This window comes from Euphorbia lathyris, chromosome 3 (genome assembly GCF_963576675.1).
Source record: "Euphorbia lathyris chromosome 3, ddEupLath1.1, whole genome shotgun sequence".
NCBI classification, from domain to species: Eukaryota; Viridiplantae; Streptophyta; class Magnoliopsida; order Malpighiales; family Euphorbiaceae; genus Euphorbia; species Euphorbia lathyris.
The window spans coordinates 31,177,594-31,201,785 of record NC_088912.1 but is presented as its reverse complement, the minus strand read 5'-3'; the positions used below and the strand labels follow the sequence as shown (position 1 = coordinate 31,201,785).

The 24,192-nt window shown below is 32.9% G+C and overlaps 1 protein-coding gene across 1 annotated transcript; it reads right to left on the bottom strand.

The window, feature by feature from the left end:
- Window positions 1-6,322: 6,322 nt before the first annotated feature.
- Window positions 6,323-7,285, bottom strand: LOC136223921 (cyclin-dependent protein kinase inhibitor SMR14). Its single transcript, XM_066012095.1, has one exon. It carries the CDS (start codon window positions 7,098-7,100, stop codon window positions 6,528-6,530), a length of 573 nt encoding a protein of 190 aa, XP_065868167.1. The 5' UTR covers window positions 7,101-7,285; the 3' UTR covers window positions 6,323-6,527.
- Between the last annotated feature and the right edge of the window lie 16,907 nt (window positions 7,286-24,192).

Below are 24,192 nucleotides of genomic sequence, written 5' to 3'. Positions count from 1 at the left end.
TAAGGTAGCGAGAGGTATGGAATCTGGATAACGACAGAAATGGAATTTCATCTCTGAAAGATGAAACTATAACAACAATTGTTTAATAAAAATAAAACAACAGCACAATTGAGAAAGCCAAAAATTGAGTTCATATAAAGCCGAAAATCTAAATTTTAGTTAAGAGTTAGCAATCGAAACGATAACATCTAGCAACATATACTAAAAAAGAATACAAATTTACAAAATCTTTATTTTAGTCATTTTGAAAAAAAGACAAATAAAAAAGAAAACATGGATAAGGTAGCGAGAGGTATGGAACCTGGGTAACGACAGAAATGGAATTTCATCTCTGAAAAATGAAACTATAACAACTATTATTTAATAAAAAGAAAACAACAACACAATTGAGAACAAAAATAACTACAACATATGAAAAAAATCGAATAATTACCTTGAGAAACATAAGAATTTCTTGTAATTTTTGACACTTTTGTGTATTCCGGTTTTAGTTGTTCATGCATCTTCTATTTCTGTCGGATTACTTCAATTGAAGCCATCAGTTTGGAAAAAAAAAGACAAATGAAAAAGAAAACATGGATAAGATAGCGAGAGGTATAAAACCTGGATAACAACAGAAATGAATTTGAAAGATGAAACTATAACAACTATTATTTAAACAAAATAAAACAAAAACATAATTGAGAACAAAATAACTACAACATATGAAAAAAAATCGAATATTTACCTTCAGAAATATAATACTATCTATCGTGACCAATGAATATAATGGTGGAATACTATCTATCATGTTTTATATAGAAGTTTATTTGTGACTTTTGGATTTCCTTTGCTTTGTGTTTTTTCATCTTCCCGTAACTCTTGCTTTCTTTTATTATTTTAATTAATAGGCTAGTAATTATTTAATATATTATAAATATAAATTTTTTTATTTTTAATTAATTAATATTTTTAATTAATTAAATATTTTTAATCTGGTTTTTTACTACGTTGACAACTCATCAAAAAGACCTCTAAAACACTTCTTCTCATTTCTTTCTGCTTCCGTAATTATATATAGTATATTAATTAATAGGCTAGTAATTATTTAATATATTATAAATATAAATTTTTATTTTTAATTAATTAAATATTTATTTTTAATTAATTAAATATTTTTAATCTGATTTTTTACTACGTTGACAACTCATAAAAAAGACCTCTAAAACAGTTCTTCTCATTTCTCTCTGCTTCCGTAATTATATATAGTATAGATGAGTACACTATTAAATTAGCCTTGATCCTCAAACAATAGAGTAAAACTAGAATCAATTTTGGATAAATTACATCTATTATCATTGAATTTTATTTTAAAGTAACATTATCACCATTAAACTTTAATATATTGATTGTTGATGATTACAAAATAGAAAATTTCAAGAATCAATAACATTCTAAGAAATTTTAATTGTTTAACTTTTTCGTTTTAAGGTCATTTAAATATTATTTTATTAGGAGAAAAAAATCCTAAAAATGGTAATTTTAGAAAATAAAAAATATTATAGTTCATTATAGTTCTAAATAATTTTAATTCTTGTACTTTTGTATTTGAGGTGGTCAACAATTATTCAGATATTAATTGAAGTTTAGTAGCCATAGTATTAAAATATATAAAATTAAGTGACTTTATATTATATTTTAAAATAATATAACTATGCCACAAAAATGAATAAACTCCAGTTGTCATGGATGTAATTTACCCAATGAATTTCAACAAAATATCAACTAAATGTTTTTTTTAATCTAATGACAAAATTTATATATATACAAAATTCTAAAAAATTATTATTAAAATACCAGAAATTTTCAAAAAAAAAAAAAAACAGATATTTTATTTATCCTTTTTAGCAACATGACACATAAAAATTAAGCTATAACAAAACAAACATTCCATACATACCAGAATAGTGTAAGAATAAAAATATGGGCTTCCCTAGCGGTAATCCATTGAGCCAGGTTCCTATTTTGAAATCTCAGTATAACTTTTCTGGCTTCTTTTTAATTTCTTAAAACTCGGTTGAAGCTAAATAAATTTTTTCACTTTATACTATTAAATAGTATCAAAATTCAAAATAATTTCTGGATAATGGAAAACCATAAAGGATGTTAATTGTTAGATGGGGTTAATGGTTAGACCAGGCATGTGGCCATTTAGTGCTTGGTTTCTCTTCAATTGAAGTTATAGTTGTTGTCGGTTTATCTTACAAGCCTTTAACCAATTACTAGAGGAAATGCTATCTCATGCGTACACTTGGAGGTGCAGTCGAAGCCCCCACTGAATTAGAGCCACACACGTACAACATGGGCAATGCGAATGTTGCACTTACTGAAATGAAGCGTTTCACTACTCATGTTCTTCGGTTTATAAGTGTTTTATACACTTTCGTATTCTTTTTCTTAATTTATATTAGTCCAGTTTTATTATTATTTTATATTTATGTATCCGTTTTTATTTTTTGATTAATCTTTCCAAAGACCGCTCCTCAAGCAACCCCAAGGAACCATTCGGATCCCAACTTTTCATCGCAATGTAAAAAGCAATTAAGGAGAATTGTTTATCAATTTAACGAAAAAAGGAAACAATCCACCTTCTATGTATAAATGAAGGAAAATGTTGCATTGAAACTAATGGAAAGAGTAACAATGCTTCCTTTGGAATTGTACACGTATGGTAAATATTCGGCTAGAACTGAGATATGACATAATGGACTCATATTGTTTGTGCAGTCGATATAATACGTGTCACATTTTGAGAGAATGCAGCACATTCTCGAAGAGGAGAGGGGTCTTGAAAACTATAAAGGTCCCTACTACTCTTAAAAGATTAGACCAAACTTATAGGGGGCTTCTGATGAGGAATATGATTACTTGGGACTTAGATAAAGGCATAGAAATCCGGTTTAAGCAATGGTTAATCAGTTCCTCTTCACCAAGAACATATATTCTATTCGACCTTCTAGCTCTGTACTAAGACCATACTAAACGACCTTCTAGAAGAGTGATCCTCCATAATTAGGGTGTTCCAGTCATACTCTAATTAGAAAGCTTTAGCAGGTGTAATTATATTCTAAATAGAAGGGGTCCTGCCTCTTTAAAAATTATTTTCCGAACAGATTAGAGTCATTTTATTTCTATTCAGAATAGAATTCTTCACTCAATTCCTTTGAAAATGTGCATCTTATACGTACTATACACACTCTCGTGAAATACTGCTCTTACTATTGTTCTTTTACATTTTCTATCTTAGATTATAACTGATTTGAGAATTAGAGAGTCACTCATCGAAATCCGATCAATTTCTGTCTCGTAGGAACATTGGGGAAGTGCAATATATATATATATATTGATAAAAATGGGAAGTGCAATATTGAATCTTCTAGAATGACTACCGGATTTATGGGTGATATTTTTCATTTAAGTTGTCAAATATTGAAAGAAATAATATTAATTAAAAAATATTTGTTAGGAGACTTATAAAACTTATCTATTATATGAAGAGTGAGAATGATCAGTGAATATAATACAAAAAGTGTGTAACAGTTCATTGTTGAATGTTATACTAACATTTCTTTTATATGATAAATATGGACTTGCAATTCTTTTGTGTTTAGCATAATAAAGAATTTTTTAATATATTATTATTATTATTATAAAGTCTCATTAAAAAAATTAAGAAAAAAAGATGACAAGTCATGCATACAAGTCTCAATTATCTCTGTTTTTTTTTTTTAAATAAATTTTTTTTATTTCTCATATGTCAGATATTGCCATTATTGAATGATTAAATTAAATGTTCATGCATAAGAATCCAAAGCTATATACTATCCATATCTACTGGAAAATTTTCTCCCTGACTAATTTGACCTCAAACCAGTAAATTGAAAAATTCCCTTATGAAACACATGTATATTAATATCATGCATTCTTAAAAATTATAAAAATAAAAATAAAATAAAATTACGTAAATAATATGTAATTAAACACATTGATTATCCATATTTAGAGTTTAGTTTAGAAGATTAAACCTAATGCATAGAATACTGCATTTACTGCGAATAACTGTAAAAAGCAATTATTTTCCTTCTGTCCCTACCAAGTCATTGCCCCTCGCTATCTAGGTGTGCGTTCTTAGTTTGTGATGCTACAGTGATTACTCATTTGATATAGCCTTCATCTAGATTGGTGACACGAGCTACAGTTCGTTTCTTACGCCGTAAATAACAAATCTGCACTACAAAATGTAAGCCTATATCCGTTGTATATTAATTGATAGATCCGGATTCATTATCCGTCCCTTATAGGCTAAAGATAAATCTAATATGTATTCAACCCTATTCAGATATTATCTACTTTAGCCAAAATCGTATTTCTTTGATGTTATGATTTTAAAAGTATCTGTATATATTGAAAACACGTCCTACTAAAACAGTGGTCACCCTCTTCATTTCTAAAGTAGGAATGAGATTTAGATCCCTATTGTCATCCTTTAAAGTCGGAGAATATATATATATACAGGGGCGGATCCAGCCCAGGGCTCGGGGGGGCTCCGGCCCCCCGGCCGCCGGCTCCACCCCTGAGTAAATTTTGCTCGGTAGTTGATAACCTCCCCTAATTATATTATATTAATGCGTGTTTGTAAAGTTATAACAATATGTTGAGGTGGTTGGGTTGGTTAAGAAACTTGTTTTAATGTAAAGGGTTATGGGTTCAAACCACTTAAACCTCATTTTTTTTTTTGTATTATTTATCTAATTGATTTTTTTCCTACAACTCTTTTAAACTTTTTTTTTTTCAAATATAATTTTTAAGCAATTAATGTTGGATTTATAAAATATTAAATATCTCTACTTCTTTTAGGCCTAACACTTTTAATTTTTTAGCATTCAACACACCAAAACGATGAAAATGTAGGTGTCTTAGTTTAGGAAACCAACATTGGACATATAGAAAATTAAATAAGTTTTACGCTTTTTACTTTGGCCAAAATGAAGCAATTTTATCATGCTAGAGGCTAAAAAAAATTTGCCCAGCCCTGACGGGCTGAACTTTAAAAAATTACCGCAAATTACACAACTAAAATTTAGCCCCCCAAACCTCAAATCCTGGATCCGCCGCTGTATATATATATATAACCATTCTCTCTTTTTAAGTTATGAGTTAAATTGGAAAGATTTAATGCAGATTAAGGCAGGTGGTTTAGGGAATATTAGTTACCTTGAAGTTAGGGACATTAACCTTTAACTGTAGGAATAATTTATGTCACATAAGAGGATAGCATATTCCACTAGGATTTACTGATCATTATAACTACTACTGCCACAGCCATTAGAGAATGTTTCCTTATCTTTAAGATATACAAAGTCAATGCAACCATTCATTTCTCTTTCTAGAAAAAAGTCAAAATAATCCACTTTCTTGCTTGTGAGATAAATACATAAAATTCTTGCTTCATCATCAATCTTGGAACTCAGCTGAATTTCTTCATGATCAAACCACCTAATTTATTTCCTTTTGGGGTCCATAAATTGAGGAATCCTATAACTAAAGTAAAAGACACCATAATCTGTACTTATCTTTCCCACATCATCATACTTTTACAGAATTCAGATCTCTTTACATTCACTTTATTACCCATTTCTGTAACTCAAATTATATTATATACCAATTCAATTAATTCCAATCCCTTCAATAAACAATAATAAAAATAAATCCATTAAGAAATAGTTTCTAAGCTTAAAATTCCATTAAATGTGTTTCTGTACTTTATTTTCTCTTACTATTTGCATTTTCATATAAAAAATAGATGTTTGGTTAAGAATTGTTATTCGTGTTATACATGAAAATTAGTTTTTTTCTAACAACAGTGTATTTTTATTTTTCGAACAACAAACAGTAACATCAATAACATCAAAACACTATTAATTGCGAGACAAAACACTATTAAGAGTATTTAATCAGATTAACTAAATCCACATATTAAAATTTAAAATGTCTTATACTGCAAAATTAACAATTGAAATTTAATCATCCAATAAATGAATAATTCATTATATTTCAACTATCAAATCCATGTGAAATGGATGGAAGTATAACATTGAAATTATAAGGACCCAGTTCAGAATGAGTGATGTTGAATTAGCAGGCCTCAGCAAGAAGCTGCCCCAAGAGATAGCAACTTGGGAATGAATGAACTATATCTCACGCTAGAAATAAAAAGATAGTGACCGAGACTTATTAGTTAAGTGAATTTTTAATAAATAGAAACGTTGTTTTAAAACCGTGAGAAGCAAAGTGTTAAATTTAAACTAAAACGGACAATATCCCTGTGTAAATCTCATAAAAAAAATAACAATTTCTAGAAGAATGAAGATAGAGAGGATACCATTTCTTGAGAAAAGAAGTGGACAAAAAAGAAGTAAAGATAACTAGAATTAATTAACTTCACAAATGATACAAAATGGATAAGGAAAGAGTAACATATATGAATCTCATATTTCTGGTCTAACTTTCTTAATCTTAGCACCAACAACAACAGATGGAGGAAACAAAGATTCAATCTCATTTGATAGATCAAGAAGAACCCTTCTCCGACCACCCAACAATTTTCTTTTATTACAAGGCATAGATTTAGGTTTCCTTGGCGCAGGTGGACATGAAAGTACCAAAGGAATTCGTTTCTCCATAGATGTTGGAGTCTTCAACCCATCTTCACTCTTATCATCAACATCTTCTTCTTGATTAATCTTGAATTCCTCCTCTAATGAAGAAGATGGTAATTTTATCTTCAAACTAGAAACTAACAACTTGCATTTCTCTCCTCCTTTCTGCTGCTGCTGCTGTAATTCATGTTTTTCTTGTTCTTGTTCTTGCACTGCTTGTTCTTGTTTCTGTTCATCAATTCCGTCGCTATCTTCCGACGGAGAAAGCTCGCAGTGTTCATCATCATCTTCGAATTGTAATGGAGGTCTTACAAGGAATTTGAATTCCAAATCATTTCCAGATATTAATATCTCAGAATTTGACATCCCCATTACAGAAAATGATTTCAATTTTGAATACATCAAAAGATTATTTATCAAGGATACTAAGAAGAAGAAATATTTTTTAACTTAAGGTCAAGAAAATAAGTGGAGAAGGCATAAAAATAAGAAACTAAGAATTGAATACAGAAATTGCAGAGAGATTTTATTTATGAAAGTTTATGGAAGAAAGAGAGAGAGAATGTGGGGTGTTTTTTGAAAGGGGGAAAAAGACAGAAAACTTCGGCGAAGGATCCAATGCAACAAATAACCAACATATATTCACATCTCTCTTGTACTTTTTGTGTAAATTACATTAATGGCACTGAAGTTTTGGAGTAAATTTTAAAAGTTCAATTAACTTAATTTTATTTCAATAAAATCATTCTAACCAATTTAGACCGAAAAAATCACATACTGAAAAGAAATTATTTTTATGTATAAAATGACAGTCACGTATCAGTTATGTGTATGTCAGGTAAAAAAAAAATCATTTTTAACTCTTATGTGACAGTTTCAAGAAGATGATTTATACAGATAAAAAAATAATTTTTTTTTCTGTCATGTGATTATCATGTAAGAGTATCATTTTGAATATGTTTGCCATCAGTGATTTTTTTATTTTCAATGGCTGAAATAATTTTATTATACGAAAATAGAAAATAAAAGTTCAATGATTTTATTGAAATGAAATGAAATTCAATAAATTTTTTGAAAATGATTTTAAATTTTAATGATTATCGATTTAATTTATCTATAATTTTTTAAATACATATAGTTTTTATTTTTTTATTTTATATTATGTGACTATCATGTCATATACCTAAAAATTATTTTCAAAGTGATTATTATGCGACTCTTTCAATGATTTTTTCTATATGCAACAAAACAAAATAAAGTTGTGGCTGTTCTGAAATTTTCGTCAAATTTCAGTGACCATATGTTCAATTTACATTATCCCTTTTTCTTTTTTATTATATATAAAAGAAGAATAGAAAAAAATGTAAAACTTTATATTATTATTTTTGTTTGATTTAAAAAATGAGCTCTAAAATTAAGGGAGCTTTAAGAGTCACTTTCAGAGGTATAGGACAGGGAGTGAGGAGTATAAAATCTGGTTTAAGGAAAAGCCAATCTCTTTTTCTTCTGATTTCTACACACTTTTATGCATCTTTTCACGTGCTTTACTACATATAACGTGCATGAAAATCTACTTCCTCATATTTTACTTTTATTACAATATAAATAATAATTTGAATACTAAAATATACCAAATATATTCGGAACCGGAATAAATGGAGAATCAGAATCAGAATCATCATTTAGTAATTCGATATGATTTGATCCGAAATTGAAATCTAATTTTCCTTGTATTTATTTGTTTTTTACGTTAATTAAAATTAATATTAATTTTTACTATAATATAATTGTTGTACTGGTTCGGTCCAGAATAAGTGTGTAAACATAGTTAGTTTTAAAAGAGTGCAACAATCATAAACCACAACATATCAAATACTTCGTAGTTTTTAGAATGAGTTAGTTACAAGATTGGCGCTAAAGCAAAAATGTAGTTAAAGGTTGATGCTGATGTGGCATATTAGAAGCATATGGTCACGGAGAAGTTTCGATCGACAATAGTGATGGAAGGGAGAAGTTATTTACATCCTTCATAACTTGGTGAAAATCTATCCTTGAATAGAGAAGGTAATAGCATATCTTATGATATTAGCAATCGAATGCGGAATTGACTGATACCCAGATGGGTATCATGAGGGGTAGGTGACCCTGTGCATCAAACCGCTCTGTACGAATGAAGGGTCTTTCCCACTGTTAAGGAGCCAGAGCCTCTTAGGAGGTCTACTCGAGTCATCCATCAACCCTAAAACTTGACTTATATAGCACATGGAGTTGCACCAGATGATACTCTATAAGCATTGGCTTTTCGTCATGCTATGTAATACATCGGGGGAGCCGTGGAGTGGATGAGGAGATCGATTCTATAATTCGAAATAAGAAGGTTTCACCTATCAGATTTACCTAAAGGCTGGAAGGTTGCAAATGGATCGAAATTGAGAGCAGATGAACCGATCGAGCGGCTCGACTTTTAGCCAGCCCTTGGTTATTTTCTTCTAAGATAAGATAGAACTTTTGTGTTTGCACTTTGAGTTAAGCTCAAAACTATTCGAGTTCTGATCTCACTAGCAGCATCACTTTATTTTTTTCCGGAGTGAAGATAGCTCACAGAGATTTCTTTAAGGAGATCCATATGGAGTAGCCTCATGGTCATAGCAGGATCAGAGAACAAGGTTTGTCGATTGGACCTTGCGAAAAAGAGTCTCCCCCTTGTGGTACAGGAGGTTCGATGATGTGGTTACAGGTAATGGCTTCGTTAGGAATGAAGCGGTGTTTATACGAGTGTGTGACAGCTGAGAAGCAGTATACGCAAGGTCTAAGCCTGTCAGTAGAGTCCAGAATCAATCTTCCCCCTTCTTCGGCTTTTTTTCACTCCATGCTTCTTGGTGCCATAATGTTGACTAGTCTCTTTATTCTAACCAGTACAGACTGAAAGCTTCCCTTCTCACTCAGTAGCTGGACCCTTCCACCTGAACATATTTCACAAATTGAACTACCGAGATGCCTATTCAAGATATGACTTCTAAAACTCACAGAAAACTTAGTATTAAGGGCCTGACTACCTACTTTCATACCAGGAAATCGAAGATTGCCAAATCGTTCTCTATCAAATCGTAGTCTAGAGCCAAATGAAACAGATTACACTTGACCAAGAAGACGCCTCTAAGTATGCTGACCACGGACTGACTATAGCACCAAGAGCTAGCTCGCTCTCACTTGGTATCGGATCTTTCCTAAATAAAGAATTAGCCCTTCGACGGGAACTACTACTACTTCTAGTTAGTCTACCTACGTTATTCTTTCTTTAATTAAGTAAAGTTCCCACGCTAGCAGAGCTCCTAGTCCGACAAGACTAGCAAAGATGCTACCGTTAACTATGCGATCAAGGCCTATTGAATTGATCCCTCTTTTTCCTAGATAACTTCTTTCAGAAGTAGTTGTTTGCGCTAACTGAGGTACACTCTGCGCGAGGTAAGACTTTTGGGTTAAAAAGCAGATTAGCCAGAGAAGTTATTTACAGAAGCCGGTAGCCAAGCCAGAAGAAAGCCGGGCTAGAGGTGAATAAGCGAAAGAAGGCCTAAGTTGATAGAGAGGGAAGGCCAGAAAAAGGCCCTAACGAGTCAACTTATATAGATTGTATGGTTACGACGGGAGTTAAGAAGATGAACTAAGCCATAAAGAAAAGGTTTAGCCGGAATTAAACTCTGGGTTCAAAGCAAGCCAGAAGAAAAGAGGTTCCCAGCAGTACGGAAAGAAATACCTTGAAGCAAAGGAAGGATAAGGTGAATGAATCCGGTCTTGGGAGTAAAGGCGGATATACTATCATGTAGATAAAGTCGATGTGAACTGTTTTAATCGTAAATCGATAAAGAATATCATCTTCTCAAACCCAGGTTGAATAAACCCAAAGGATGAAATCCTTGCTCCAATGAAGGCTCAAAGGTTTAATATTATCAAAGTTGAGTTTCAATACATAAAGGGAGGGTTTTATACCTTCTCCAATTCAGGGAATAAAGACTAAAAGCCCATATTAGGGTTATAAGTCTAGTAATACTTCTAGGGGTAAAGTAGGGGTAAGGAATAAGTAATGGCAACATTGTAATTAAGGGGTAGTGGTAAAACAATAATTAAGAGGCATCAGCCTTTGTCTCTTATGTGAAGAACTTGGAGAGGAAGTATTCCTCAATCTAGGCATGCTCTGCGTGGATGAGTCCCTAAACTTGGTTCGCTTTGGTTGGCCTCTCCACGCTCCGAGTGTTTGAACCCACGCTCCGCGTGGGTGAGCTTCTGACTTTGGTCCTTCTTGGCTGGATTCCCCTCGCCTTCACGAGTCTTGAGTCCACATTCCGCGTGACTTGGCTCCTGGTCACTTGAGCAAGCGAAGTCCTCATCATACTAGTACTAATTCATCGAATCCTAACGAATCTGCGTCAAGCGATGAGCTCGATCATGATTCTGGAAGTCATGGAAGAGATTCATTAATGATGATTGCTCCTGCAGAGAATCCTGGTTTTACTTTGGTTAGTACACCTTTGAGTGTCACCAATTTTCTACTATGGGGGAGAGGTATGATTCTTGCTTTAGAGGTGAATGATAAGCTAGATTTTGTTAATAATGTTTCCAAGCTTGAAAAACCCTCACCTGAATATGCTAAGCAGACGGAAGAAGAATGATCGTCTTGTTATATCATGAATCTTGAATTCAATTTTGAGTGATTTAGTTGAGTCTCTCATTTATCCATCGACGGCTAGATCTTTGTAGTGTGCTATGAAACATGACTTTGGAGAGAATAATGAACTTCTTTATATCAACTTACGGATGAGATAAATACGCTAACAGAAGGAAATTCATCAAGTGTTCTATATTACAATAAGATGAAGAAATTATAGGAAGAACTATCATTCTTGAGGCCTATACCTTCTTGTCACTATGATTCTATTAAGAATTGTGTTTGTAATGCTACTAACAGAAGTTTGATTATGAATGATGAAGATGAGATTATATAATTTATTATAGGATTAAATGAAGAGTGTGAATGTGTCAAACCTCATATCCTTATCATAGATCTAATTCCTAACATGAAGAAGGTTTATGCTTCAGTGCAACTTGTTGGTAAACAAAGAGAAGTATCAGTAGATATTGTTACTAATGATTTTTCTCATGTTGTTATTTCTTATAGTAAAAAATTTTGGAAGAACCACTATGTTATTTTCCCTTTTAGATGACACAAGATACATAATAAACATTGTTTTTTCTGTCATCTGATTGTTTTTAGCAACAATTTTTAAAATTTTTCTCATCTGAAAACTTAACTGCAAAGAACCTCAAATTAGATGTTGATTTACGATGACACATATCTGTCATCCCATAAAAACCTGATTTTAACTCAAAATATCCATCATTATCAGATGACGTTATTTATATTAGGGTAATTAATTTATTAGTCCCTATATTTTAACAAAACACACTATTTAGTCCCAGTATTTTAAAAAACACACGGTAAAGTCCCTAACGTTTTTCTCGGTGAACTGTTTAGTCCCTAACGTTTTTCTCAGTGAACTGTTTAGTCCGTATCGTTAGACTCTCATGAAGATTCTGTTAGTCAATTTGGATTTGCGTTCTTCTTTTCCTTTATTTTCCTTTCCTTTAAACTCTAATGCATCTGAAATCAACTTTGAGTGTTCTTCTTCTTGATTTTCTTCTTAATAGTTCAAATTCGTAAGCATTGGATCTATTCTTTTTCTTGTTTTCCATACAAATAGCTTCTTCTTCTAAATTGGATTTCCTCTTCTGAAGTTTGAAGGTAAATAGTAAAAGGTAATTTATTCATTTCCGAAATCATAAACAGTAAAAATCTAACAAACAGACAGAAGGACTAAACAGTTCACTGAGAAAAAGGTTAGGGACCTTACCATGTGTTTTTGAAAATACAGGGACTAAACAGTGTTTTGTCAAAATATAGGGACTAATAAATTAATTACCCTTTATATTATCACTATCATTATTGTGTGTAAACTAAAAAGCGGTAAATTTTATAAGTTTCACAGGGGAGAAAAAAGTTTCCAAAATTATAACACGCTCAAACATTTAGACGCCATATAAAAACCAAAATAAAAACCTAATTTCTTCTACAGAGTAAATTAGGTTTCTCTTTACATGTTGGCTTCACCATCTAAATCTCCTCCTTCTAGAGCGCTCATTTCAGATTCTTGGTTGAGAGAGTAGATGATTCATTTTAGCCCTCACATCCCTCTCTTGCCTTACTCCATAGGCATGGAAGCTTCTACATGCAAATCTCCATTTCTAAATTCGAAAAATAGAAATTGTAAGCTATATTTGTTCTCTTCCTCGATCTACTAGGGTTTTATTGTTCCTCAATTGAGCTTTTCCTGATCTGTGTTGTAATAATCATCAGATTTACTCTTGCTAAAATTGTTGAGCCATTGAAAGAAGGATGTATATGGTGCCAATCAAAAGGTTCTGCTACCGTAGTCCTGGAAAGAGAGGGTGCAAAAGGATACTTAGAGAAGGTTTTTAAGTTGAAAAGCTATTCTACTGATCATGTGTCACATTCTTTTGATTTTGTCATATTTCTTTCTATTTGGTATGTTTATTTTCTTAGTTTATTAGAGCTACACTAAATTTGTAGTTGAAATTCTTGTTATAGGTGGGTCTTTCTCTTATCTTCAAATTGAATTGGGGGATTTTATTACTTCCTTTGCAACTGAGATAATACTTCTTGAAGCTATTGTGTGTGCTGCTGAGTTAGGTAGATCTTTCTCTTCTTATTTGTAAGTATGATTAACATTAGGGATTCTGTTTTCACTTGAATAGGTATGAACTGATCTGAGCGAAATTAACAATGCTTATCTACATGAAAAGATTGATTAAAGAGTATTCTGATCTTTCAGAGTTGAGACTTTTATGAATTGGATTTGGTGATTAATGTAGTAAATTCTAATGTTCATTGATTTTTTTTGTATTGGAATTGTTGTTATTGGTTTATTACCCATGGGTAGCATAACATGTCAAACAATGCATAGATATTAAATAGTTGTATATTTATTAGCAAATTGAAAAATTATTAAGAAACTTGTTAAATTTTTTACTCCTAAGCATGTAAAAGCATCCTTAGTGGTAATCACAAAGGTTGTAATTGTTAAGAACCTCCATAGTGGTTGGTAACAACAAATTCATCCAAAATAACAACTATATGAGCTTAATTACAGCTGCTATAATACTAAAGGAAATGGACCCCATGAACTATTTACAAGATTTTAAGTCATTCTATGGCTTAAAACAAATATAAGCAATGGAATAAAGCCTTTAAACTAAAGTTGATTGACATTAGTTTTAATAAAAACATTTGTTGTTTCTAACCTTGTCTTTTATATCATATGAAGTTAAATGGTTGTCATACTTGTTGAAGTAATTTGAAGTTTCTATTCAAGTTCTTGTACCTTTACATTGTGACAATCAGTTTACGATTCAAATTGCAGAAAAATCATGTATTTCATGAATAAACGAAACATTTAGACATTGAGTGTTATATCGTTAGAGAGAATTTGATGTCAGTGTTCTTATACACACCATATGTTGCATTAAAAGATCAGTTATCCAATTTGTTCACTAAGCCATTACCTCATAAACAAATGCTTCCTTCCTTAGCTAAAATGGGGATTATTTGTGTTAATTCTCATGTTAGTTCTAGTTCAAGCTGAATCAAGAGTGTTCATATTAAGGAGGGGTGTAAACTATCATACATTAATATGTATTGGACATTTAACTATAAGTTTAAGATGATAGTTAATAGTCCAATACATATTAATATTTGACACCCCCATGCAGATGCGCATTAAGCTTGAAGCGTGTACAACATAAGCCAATCTTACCATGTGCAACATGGTTGGGTTTTATACCACATCAGATCAAATATTATATAGCTTATAGAATGAATTAGGTACAAGCTTGCCGCAAAATAGAAATGTAGTTAGGGGTTAGTGCTGATGTGACATATTAGAAGCATATCACTGGAGATCTTTGTGTATAAATAGAAACCATGTCTATCGACTGTAATTGATTTATTAAAATAAGATATGTACATTTTCTATACCATTTTCCTATTCTCTCAGTTCTTATGTGTAGTCTCAAATGGTAGACTAAGTTTTTAGGATGGTGTCGAGCACTATGCCATTTTTCATTTCACATGACACAAGATACATGACATACATTTGTTTTCGTGTCGTCTGAATATTTTTCGTGACAGTATTTTAACTGTATGTCATCTGAAAGCGAAATAAAAAATGCGCTCGATTCTCAGATGACATTACGATTACATAATCCTATCATCCAAAGAAAACGCGCGTTTTCGTTAAATTTCACTTACTCAACAGATGACACTTATAATAAATGAATGTCATTGTTTGCCGAAAACAAAAAAGTGGCAAATGAAATTTCACTTACGTGGTCAATCCCCAAATTTTAGGCGCTCTTGTTTGACTGAAATTTTCAGCTGATATATAAACCCTCTCTCTAATCCCAAACCCCATTTTAGGTTACGCGAGAGCTTCATCCCTCTCATCCCTCTCTATTGCCATGGCTGATTTAGACATGCAATCACTGGGTGAGCTATAAACACGGTACTGGTAAGTATCTATTGATTGGCATTGTTCCTTGCTCTCTCTTTTCCTCATCCGATTTACATTTGTGTATGTCGATTTCAGCAGCTGGAATAAGGATCTATTGATTTTCAGAGCTATGATTTAAAGGGTTAGATCTCTCGCTTAGATACTGATTTTATTGTATTCATTGTTAGATTCACCGATGAAATTCTTGGGTCATTATCTTTTTTAACCTAGGGTAATACATTGCCGGTTGCTGAAGATGTTCTGATTTCTTTTTATTTGAACATAATATTTGCAGGGATAGTAAGAATGCTACATGCGAAGGCTGACTGAAGAGATTGTCAATCGGTTCATGCCTTTAGCATATGGGGAGATTTCTTTAACTTACTGAATATATATTAATGTTAAGTTGGTTTGAACCGATTGGTCATGCCTTTAGAAGTGCTTGTGTATGTTTGATGTACTGTTTTGGAACCTAGAACTCATTAATTTAGGAAACTTGCCTGATTTAGTATATATATTGTTTGATGTACTGTTTTGGAACCTAGGACTCATAGAGTTCATGTATGAATGATCATTAAGCATGTGCCTGATTAGGCATACTCTAAAGCTTTGAATGTTCTTTGAGATTGGCACTGCTCTTACACCTATGAGTTATACTGCTAGAAATGATTGAGTATGTGTATGTGTATGAAACATGTTTATGTATGATGTTCTGTTGATGTTTATGTTTGAGGTTCTGTATGAGTATGTGTACGATTGTTCATTTGGGCATGTAGCTTATTAATCATGCATCAAGTATTAGAGGAACATTGTAAAAGGGTCATTGAGCATGTATGAAGCATGTATTAAAAGGTATAAATTTAGGCTAATTGATATCACCATTCTCTTTTTTATTTGAACATGACCTATGATGATAAGTAAGGAATAAATTGTATGCTTGTTATAGCATGTTCACTTGAATAAGTTGTCTACTTGTTATAGCATGTTAGGCATACTCTTAAATCTCCATTACTATGTATCATGTCACTTGGCTTGTTATGCTTATGGAAAAGTGTTTAACATGGTGATGAAGTTGTATGATTCTAACAACACAAGTTTATGACTAAGCTTGTGGTGACAGTATCATACACTTCATCACCGTGCTAACTTCATCATGAACTGTACAATCCAAGTGGCAGGTACGTAGTGGTGGCTTTATGATGCTATGAGAACAAGTTTTAGATATGCACGAATAAGTTGTCTATTTGTTATAACATGTTAGGCATACTCTTAAAGCTGAAAATGTTATGAAACCATTCAGGATGGTGATGAGATAAGTTTACAATATACCTTCCACTTGGCTTGTTATCTGATTGAAACCATTCAGGATGTTGATGGGTTTTCGATGCTATCAGCATAAGTTATGAACTTGATATTATGTTTAGGAAGGTAGCTGATCATGCATACTCTTAAAGCTGAAAATGATGAACTTGCCTGATTCTTTTCTATTTTAACATGAGTTATGCTGATGAGACATATGTTGGCTTGTTTTATGTTCTGTTTATGAAGTAACTGATTCAAGAATAGACATATGTTTCATATCAATTTAGCATATTATGTGTTAGGAAGTAGAACTGATTCAATTTAATAGACATAAACGAATAAGTTGACTACTTTGTTATAGCATGTTATCATCCACTTGAATATACATATATATGTCTACTTGAATAAGTTGTCTACTTTGTATGGCCTATCAAAAAAGGATAGCGTGCAAGGGGGGCATTATGATGTGACGTGCGAATAACGTACAAGGGGGGCGTGATACGCGAATAGAAAGGAGATTTTGATGTTAAAGAAACACTGGAGCTGGATGGATGGAGTGGAGTACTGGAGGGGCATGGAGCCAACATTGAAGATCAGATTGATTACCAAGTATATTTGTAATCAGTAATCATTCTGTTCTTCAAGATTGGCTTTATGCCCATCCATTAGTCCACACCATCCAGCTCTAGTGTTTCTTTAGCATCAAAATCTCCTTGCTTCAAGAATGTGCAAATGGTAAACAAGGATATCGGGATGATGGGGAACCATCAGAGTTAAATGGCGTCGAATACTAGAGGGGCATGGAGCCAACATTGAAGATCAGATTGATTACCAAGTACATTTGTAATCAGTAATTATTCTGTTCTTCAAGATTGGCTCTATGCCCATCCAGTAGTCGACACCATCTAACTCAATGGTTGCCCAACATCCAAATTTCCTTGCTATTCGCACATCACGCCCCCCCTTGTACGCTATTCTCACGTCACATCATAATGCCCCCCTTGCTTGCTATTTGCACATCATATATCCATTGCATGCTCTTCAGTCCATCTCATGGCAGTTGCTACATAACCTGCCCTGTTGCTGATGTATCGTTCAACAATTCGTTCTCGGCTAGGAAATGGCCCCTCAATGAAGGGCTCTACCAGCAGTCCATAAATATTCCACAACAGCTATAAAATGCATAGATAAATTAAATTAGACCCCAAACATGAGTAGATAAACTAGACCCCAAACATGAATAGATAAATTTACGAGTAAAAAATACATAGATTTACATCTTACCGTGGCAATACTATGGGCAGGGCGATCAAGTAGCTGGGGCATAGAAACATACCCTAAGGGACCGATATTAGGATGGTAAATTTTGGTCCTGCATATTACCTGCGAACAATAGTAATATCATGAGTGTATTTACAAAGATATGAACTGATTTATGTGTGTTAACAAGTTTATGCATGTTCTTACAACTGGAGGTGTGGAGGGGAAATCGACAGGGAAGTCCATTTGGACTATGAATACACCTCCTTCATAAGGGGTGTTTGGAGGGACATTCATCACGGCAGTCCATTGCTGCCGGTCAGGACCATGTATATTGACAAGCCACCTAGGTGCCTCATATCGGAGTTGGTCAATCTAAAACTCAACATTACGATAAAGGTTCCTTCTATTCATGCTCGAAATAACAATCTGTAAGTATAGTGTTACGTTGCCCTGGGTGACTATTGAGTATTGGTAACCTCTTCCTATTTATAATGTGGGTGGGTAAGTGAAGGGTCTTAGAATGGAGAAAGGGTAAATTGAGAATAATTAGGTCTATCTGTATACGGTGTGTAATTAATGAGCATCATCAATTGGTTTTGCAGATACCGAAGACTTTGGGGATTCTAGGAGATGATGACTTAGATATGCTTCAGTTCAAGTTGGATTTGGCTTTCCAATAAACACCACCACGCCTCTGACTATATATACAGATTTGGAGATGTACATTAATTGCTTATATTTTTTTTACCCTACATTCATTCAGTATTTTGTGTAGTTCAAATGTAACCAGATTATGAGCATTAGTCTCCAGTAAAATTAAAATCATTGATATACAGAAATTCTTGTTCATTTGATAATTATTGTTCATTTCCAGAATCATTCGAAGAAGAAGGCAAGGAGTGACATTTACGTTTAAAAAAAATATCATCTAAACGACAATAAAAAAGACATTAAATTAAAAGAATCTGTCATCTAAAACAAATCTCTTGACATGATTGATTAAGACCTATGCCATCTGATACAAGTTACTACGATAGAAATTATTATAAAAACTGTCACCGCGAATACCAATATGCCAATTTTCCATATAGCGACTTGACATTTTTAATTATTAGTATGTCATGTGATGACATTAAAAGTGACGTTAATAAATAAAAAGATGCATCGTAACAATGTTCATATGACAGTACGAAACTAGGCTGATGTCATGTATAGTATCTTCAAATGACAGAACCTAACCGTCGTCTGAAGGTGCAATAGACGGCAGCGAGCCCTGTGACAGATTTATATCTCGCGGGACGACGGTTTTTAAACGTCGTCTCAAGGGGGTTTTGGCGTAGTGGAGGTAGAAGGTCTGAGCATGGAGCGGCCCTAAAGACTGACGATGGGGAAGAATGAATTAAATTTTACATCGAAAATGGAGCGAGAGAGAGAGTGATTGAGGTTTATTAGTAATGTGATTTTCTGATATATGTTGACGCATTTTAAAGCCGCAAGGTCTAAAATGTTGGATTTTGATTAAAGTGGACAATATCTATACGGTATTCAACTAGACAATTACAGTTTTACAGAAAAGTTGTGTAAAATACAAAATATGAATTTGAATAAGAGCAAAATGGAATCAGATTCATTGATGAAGGAGAGATGGAATCATTGATTCCCATATATGATGGAATGCAATTCTTATTATAATATTAATGTATCTAATCAAAGATTAGATGTAAAGCAAAATTATTAACCGCCAAGAAAACTCTCAAATTTTTCATTTAGGTTTTGGGTTTTCTTTCGACTTTTAGCTGGAAGATAAACCTCTTCTTCATTTTATTTTTATTTTTTCTTCATTTTGGGTGGAGTTTGTTTCCCGCTGTTGTGTTAAAAATAACTTCATACACTATCTATATAATTGCTTTATCACAATTTATGATATTGAAGATGTAGATTCAAACTCCTTTAATGTACTTTTGGATTGCATTTTTTTAATTATTTCTATCAAAATGTACTCTATTAAATGAAACAATACTTTTTTTTTTAATTTTCTACGAATGAAGCAATCATTTTCATTTTCTACTGTAATTTTGTGTGTCCATCAATATCTCCTTAGATAAGTCCATTCTAATTATTTTAAACTTTCAGTGTATCAAATCAACTGTTAGTTAAAGTTAACATTAACCTAAGATGCAAAGAACACTTTATTTACCATTTGTTACTTACTGTAAATATTCTAAACACTCATAACAAATTGATGAGTAAGTGCATATGTTGTCTCTTAGATTGGCAGCAAAACAACAATTTCTAATTTACTTTGCCATATATGCATGCTGTCCTTTGATTTTCAAACCAACTACTAATTCAATTAATAATATTAATTAATTAGAACCAAATCCTGGACTGCCTCCACATGATTAGATAACGTATATCTAATTTAATTTATTAACCAATTTTTGTTAAATTTTTTAATGTTTTAGTTAAAATGAAACTTGTACCTTAATATGATGTCCTTATATATGATTTCCAAAAACTTTGTTTCTATGTACTTGATTATATATTAAGTAGCAGTTGAATCAATTTAACTATTTTATCTTCAAGATAGAGTCACAACAGTACAATAAATACCTAAATTAGTACAAAAAATTATTAATTAAATATTGCAAGAGTAACAAAAAGAAAAAAAAATTTCACATGCAAAATAGTGGGGTCCATGTGACATACAAATTCTTTTATTCAATGATAGCATCATATCATATGTATCCAATAATTCACATAAATAAATAAATAAGAGTAAATATTTTTAATCAGTGATTTAATTTTATAGAAAAGTGAAATTGTGATTTAAATTTGAGATGGTGAATAAAATAATACTAAAAAGAGGGTTGTCTATAATATTCAACCACTACTATAAAAGCCATACATATAATAAATGCAAATGGAAACAAAAGAACATGTATTTTAATTTATTTTGGCTTTTAATTAGTTGTACATATATTGGACCCAATGCACTGCAGGCGAAGGTTCATAATATTGGTCCCATACCATACAAATATATGAATGCAGGCGAGGCCAATGTAATGATGTTGAAGTGAGTGTAGTGCTTTGGTCTTAGGATTCCTGCAACTCATTTCATATCATATGTATTGCCCAAATGTCAACATTTGTTTTGATATACCCAAGTTTTATGCCAAATATGTCATATTTTGAACACTGCACCCACTTCTATTTTGATTACGTACTCTTTTGTATTTTCATTTATTGAATTTCATATTTCAAATGACAAAATGTTAATAATGAAAAGCTATGTGGATCAATGGCAATCGAAAGTGATAATTCACTGTGACACGTGAATCAATGAAATAAGTTTTAAAAGTAATTATTCCTCTCACTTTATGCAAGGCCAGTATACGCAAAATTCAGATGGTCTTAGCTGAGAGTCTTCTCTGAACTCACAATTATACGTGTCTAGAATATCAACTAGGATAAGGGAAATTCACGCTTCCATAAGCAAGCCAAGCACTATAAATAAAAGCGAGCCGAAAGCAATTAAGGTAGCGCTCATCTTCAACCTCTAAGAATCATATTTTTCTATTTTATCATCTTCTTCACAAAGAACCTCTGATAACTTAGATATCAAAACGTAGACCTCATTCTCATCCTTCCTATGACCATGAGATTTATCCTCATGTGTTTATCCACATCGAAATGGTGCAGTGAGTGTGGACTAACATAGCATATGTGGCTTAAAATACTACCCTCATAGCCCCAACTAGCTCTCTTTTTACCTTAGACCCCCTCACAAACTTCCACGAAATAGATCCAAAATTTCATAAGAACTAGTAACTCTATTTGATGCTAATCGATTTCATGTCCCCATCCAAGCCATAGCGTAAGAGCCAGATGAGCGCTTGAACGAATGTTTGGACTCCCTAGACTTAAAAAGAAGACTATTCCTTAACGATATCACAAAGTAACTCATCCATTATGATTCGTAGTTTGCTCCACTAGACATTTGGATCACAAAAACTGACCTAGAGAGCAAGAGCACAACATTCAAAATCGTTGATACCATTATTCCAAGTCACCCATTATGCTCTTTAGCGAAAGCGGGTAGAAAGATTCATCAAAGGAAGCAAACTCCTCCTGAGACAAGTTTTCCCTTCGCAATACATCAATTGAGGGAAACTCCTCTCGAGATTGTCCCCCCCCCCCCCCCCCCCCCCCACCCCCCAAAGTGCCCCCCTCAAGGAATGAACAAACTCACAAATCTCCCTAGACAATGAAGATATGTTCAACCTCATCAATGAAGACCTAAATCAGAGGCTAAAAACGGTGATCGATGTCAAAATTTATGCCAGGATCCCCAAAATAATAGAGATTAGCTCCCTCCTCCACACTTGCATTCTAAAGAAACTGATGCCCCGTGGATTAAAATACCCTTCCCTCAAGCAATATAATAGGTTTGGAGATCCTATTGTGCACGTAAAAAAAATGATGATCATTGGAAATTATCAATTTCGCAGATGTTGTCATATGCATGTTATTCCCTAAGACGCTGAAGGAGGTAGCTGCATACTAGTATGAACAACTTCTCACGGGGTCGATTAAAGCTTTAACTAGATGGTGAATAAGTTCACACAACATTTCATAATCTCCATATTGAAGAACAAAATAATGCAGGATCTTAACTACTTGGTCCACGACTAGATTGAAACCCTCTAGGAACGGGTATAGAGGTTTCAAATGACATCGATCCTGATAAGACATCTTAATGTTGATCTTGCAATCGATGCCCTGGCTCCCAATTATCACAACAAGGATCTATCCAAGGACCTCACCACGAGATGACCCCGGTTATTCCCTAACCTCATGCAACAGATCCAAATTTTGTAAGGTGGGACAGACGTTGTCTCAACCCACTATTGCAGGACAAAAGCGTAAAAGGCAACCAAAAGCAAGAGAAAATTAGGATAAATGTGAAAGTAAAAGAAAATCATGTATGGCCTCAACCATCCTTTTTATAAACTACTAGGCTTGGTAATAAGAATCTCTCATTAACGTCATTATTATAAAGCACGGTGCTCGAGAAATCGACTTAAATTTGAAAACTAAACCTTTCGCCTTCCCTAGTCTTAACCACTAGCAAGATTATGGACACATGGAAAGTGTCTAAAAACCTTTAGCTCGACTTGATCACCCATAATATGAACAATTGTCACACTTAGCCACAAATCACGCCACCCCCACTACCTTCCCTAAATTCATTAGAACCAAACGCATACTCCAAACAATGTGGCCCACATATAGCACCTTGCGAAACATCTCATCACCTTCATTTTGAAAACGAAGCCCTTGTAGAACTAAAGATTTGGTTAAATAACCCTAAAACAAATTCCTTCTTCGAACCTGACTATGAACAAAAAAATCACAAATCTAAGCCTTAAAAAACTTCATCAGCTAAAGAGGGGGACATTTGATAATAAAGAAATAACCTATTATGCCACGTGGATCAATAACGCACACTAACAGAAAGTGATAACCGACTCTATCACATGGACCATCGACATGCCACAACCCAAAAGTAAGTATTCCCCTCTTTGAGTAAGGTTGGCTCACGCCAAATCCACGTGGTCCCATCTAACATCACGCCCCTAACCTCACACCTACATGCATCCAGAATATCAACTTAGGACAAGGGAACTCCCGCTTTAATAAATGCTCCAAGCATTATAAATAGAAGCGACCTTGAAGTATCCAAGATATCTCTCATCTTCAACCTCTAAGAATCATAATTTCGATTATATCTTATTCTCCTGAAAACTTCTACTAACTTAAATATTAGAGTGCATGTGTTGGTTCCTAACGCTCCTTTAGCCTCTTATTTATCTCGTTACAAGCTTCTCCACCGATCACTCACTAGGAGATCCCTCATCTTTTACACACATTTGAAAGGAATTAATTAGACCCGTAAGTTTTAAGTTTTATAAATTTAATCAAAATTAAAGGTAAAAAAATTTGATACCGTAACAAAATTCACAGTAAACAAAATTAAACTCCACATCAAATCATTTTTTTACTCTTAAACTTCAATTAAAATTATAAAATCTCCATATTTTATAAATCTAATTTCTCTATTGTCTAAAAAGTTTAACAAAATCGTGAGGATATGCTTGGATAAACGTTTTTAAAAATTAAATAATAGAAAATTAATAATCTAACCATACTTAAGAAGTATATTTTTTTATGAGAAGTATATTTTGTACCGAATGTTCAGAATGACTTAAATGATGATGATTGGATTGCAGATGCTTTTCTACGGA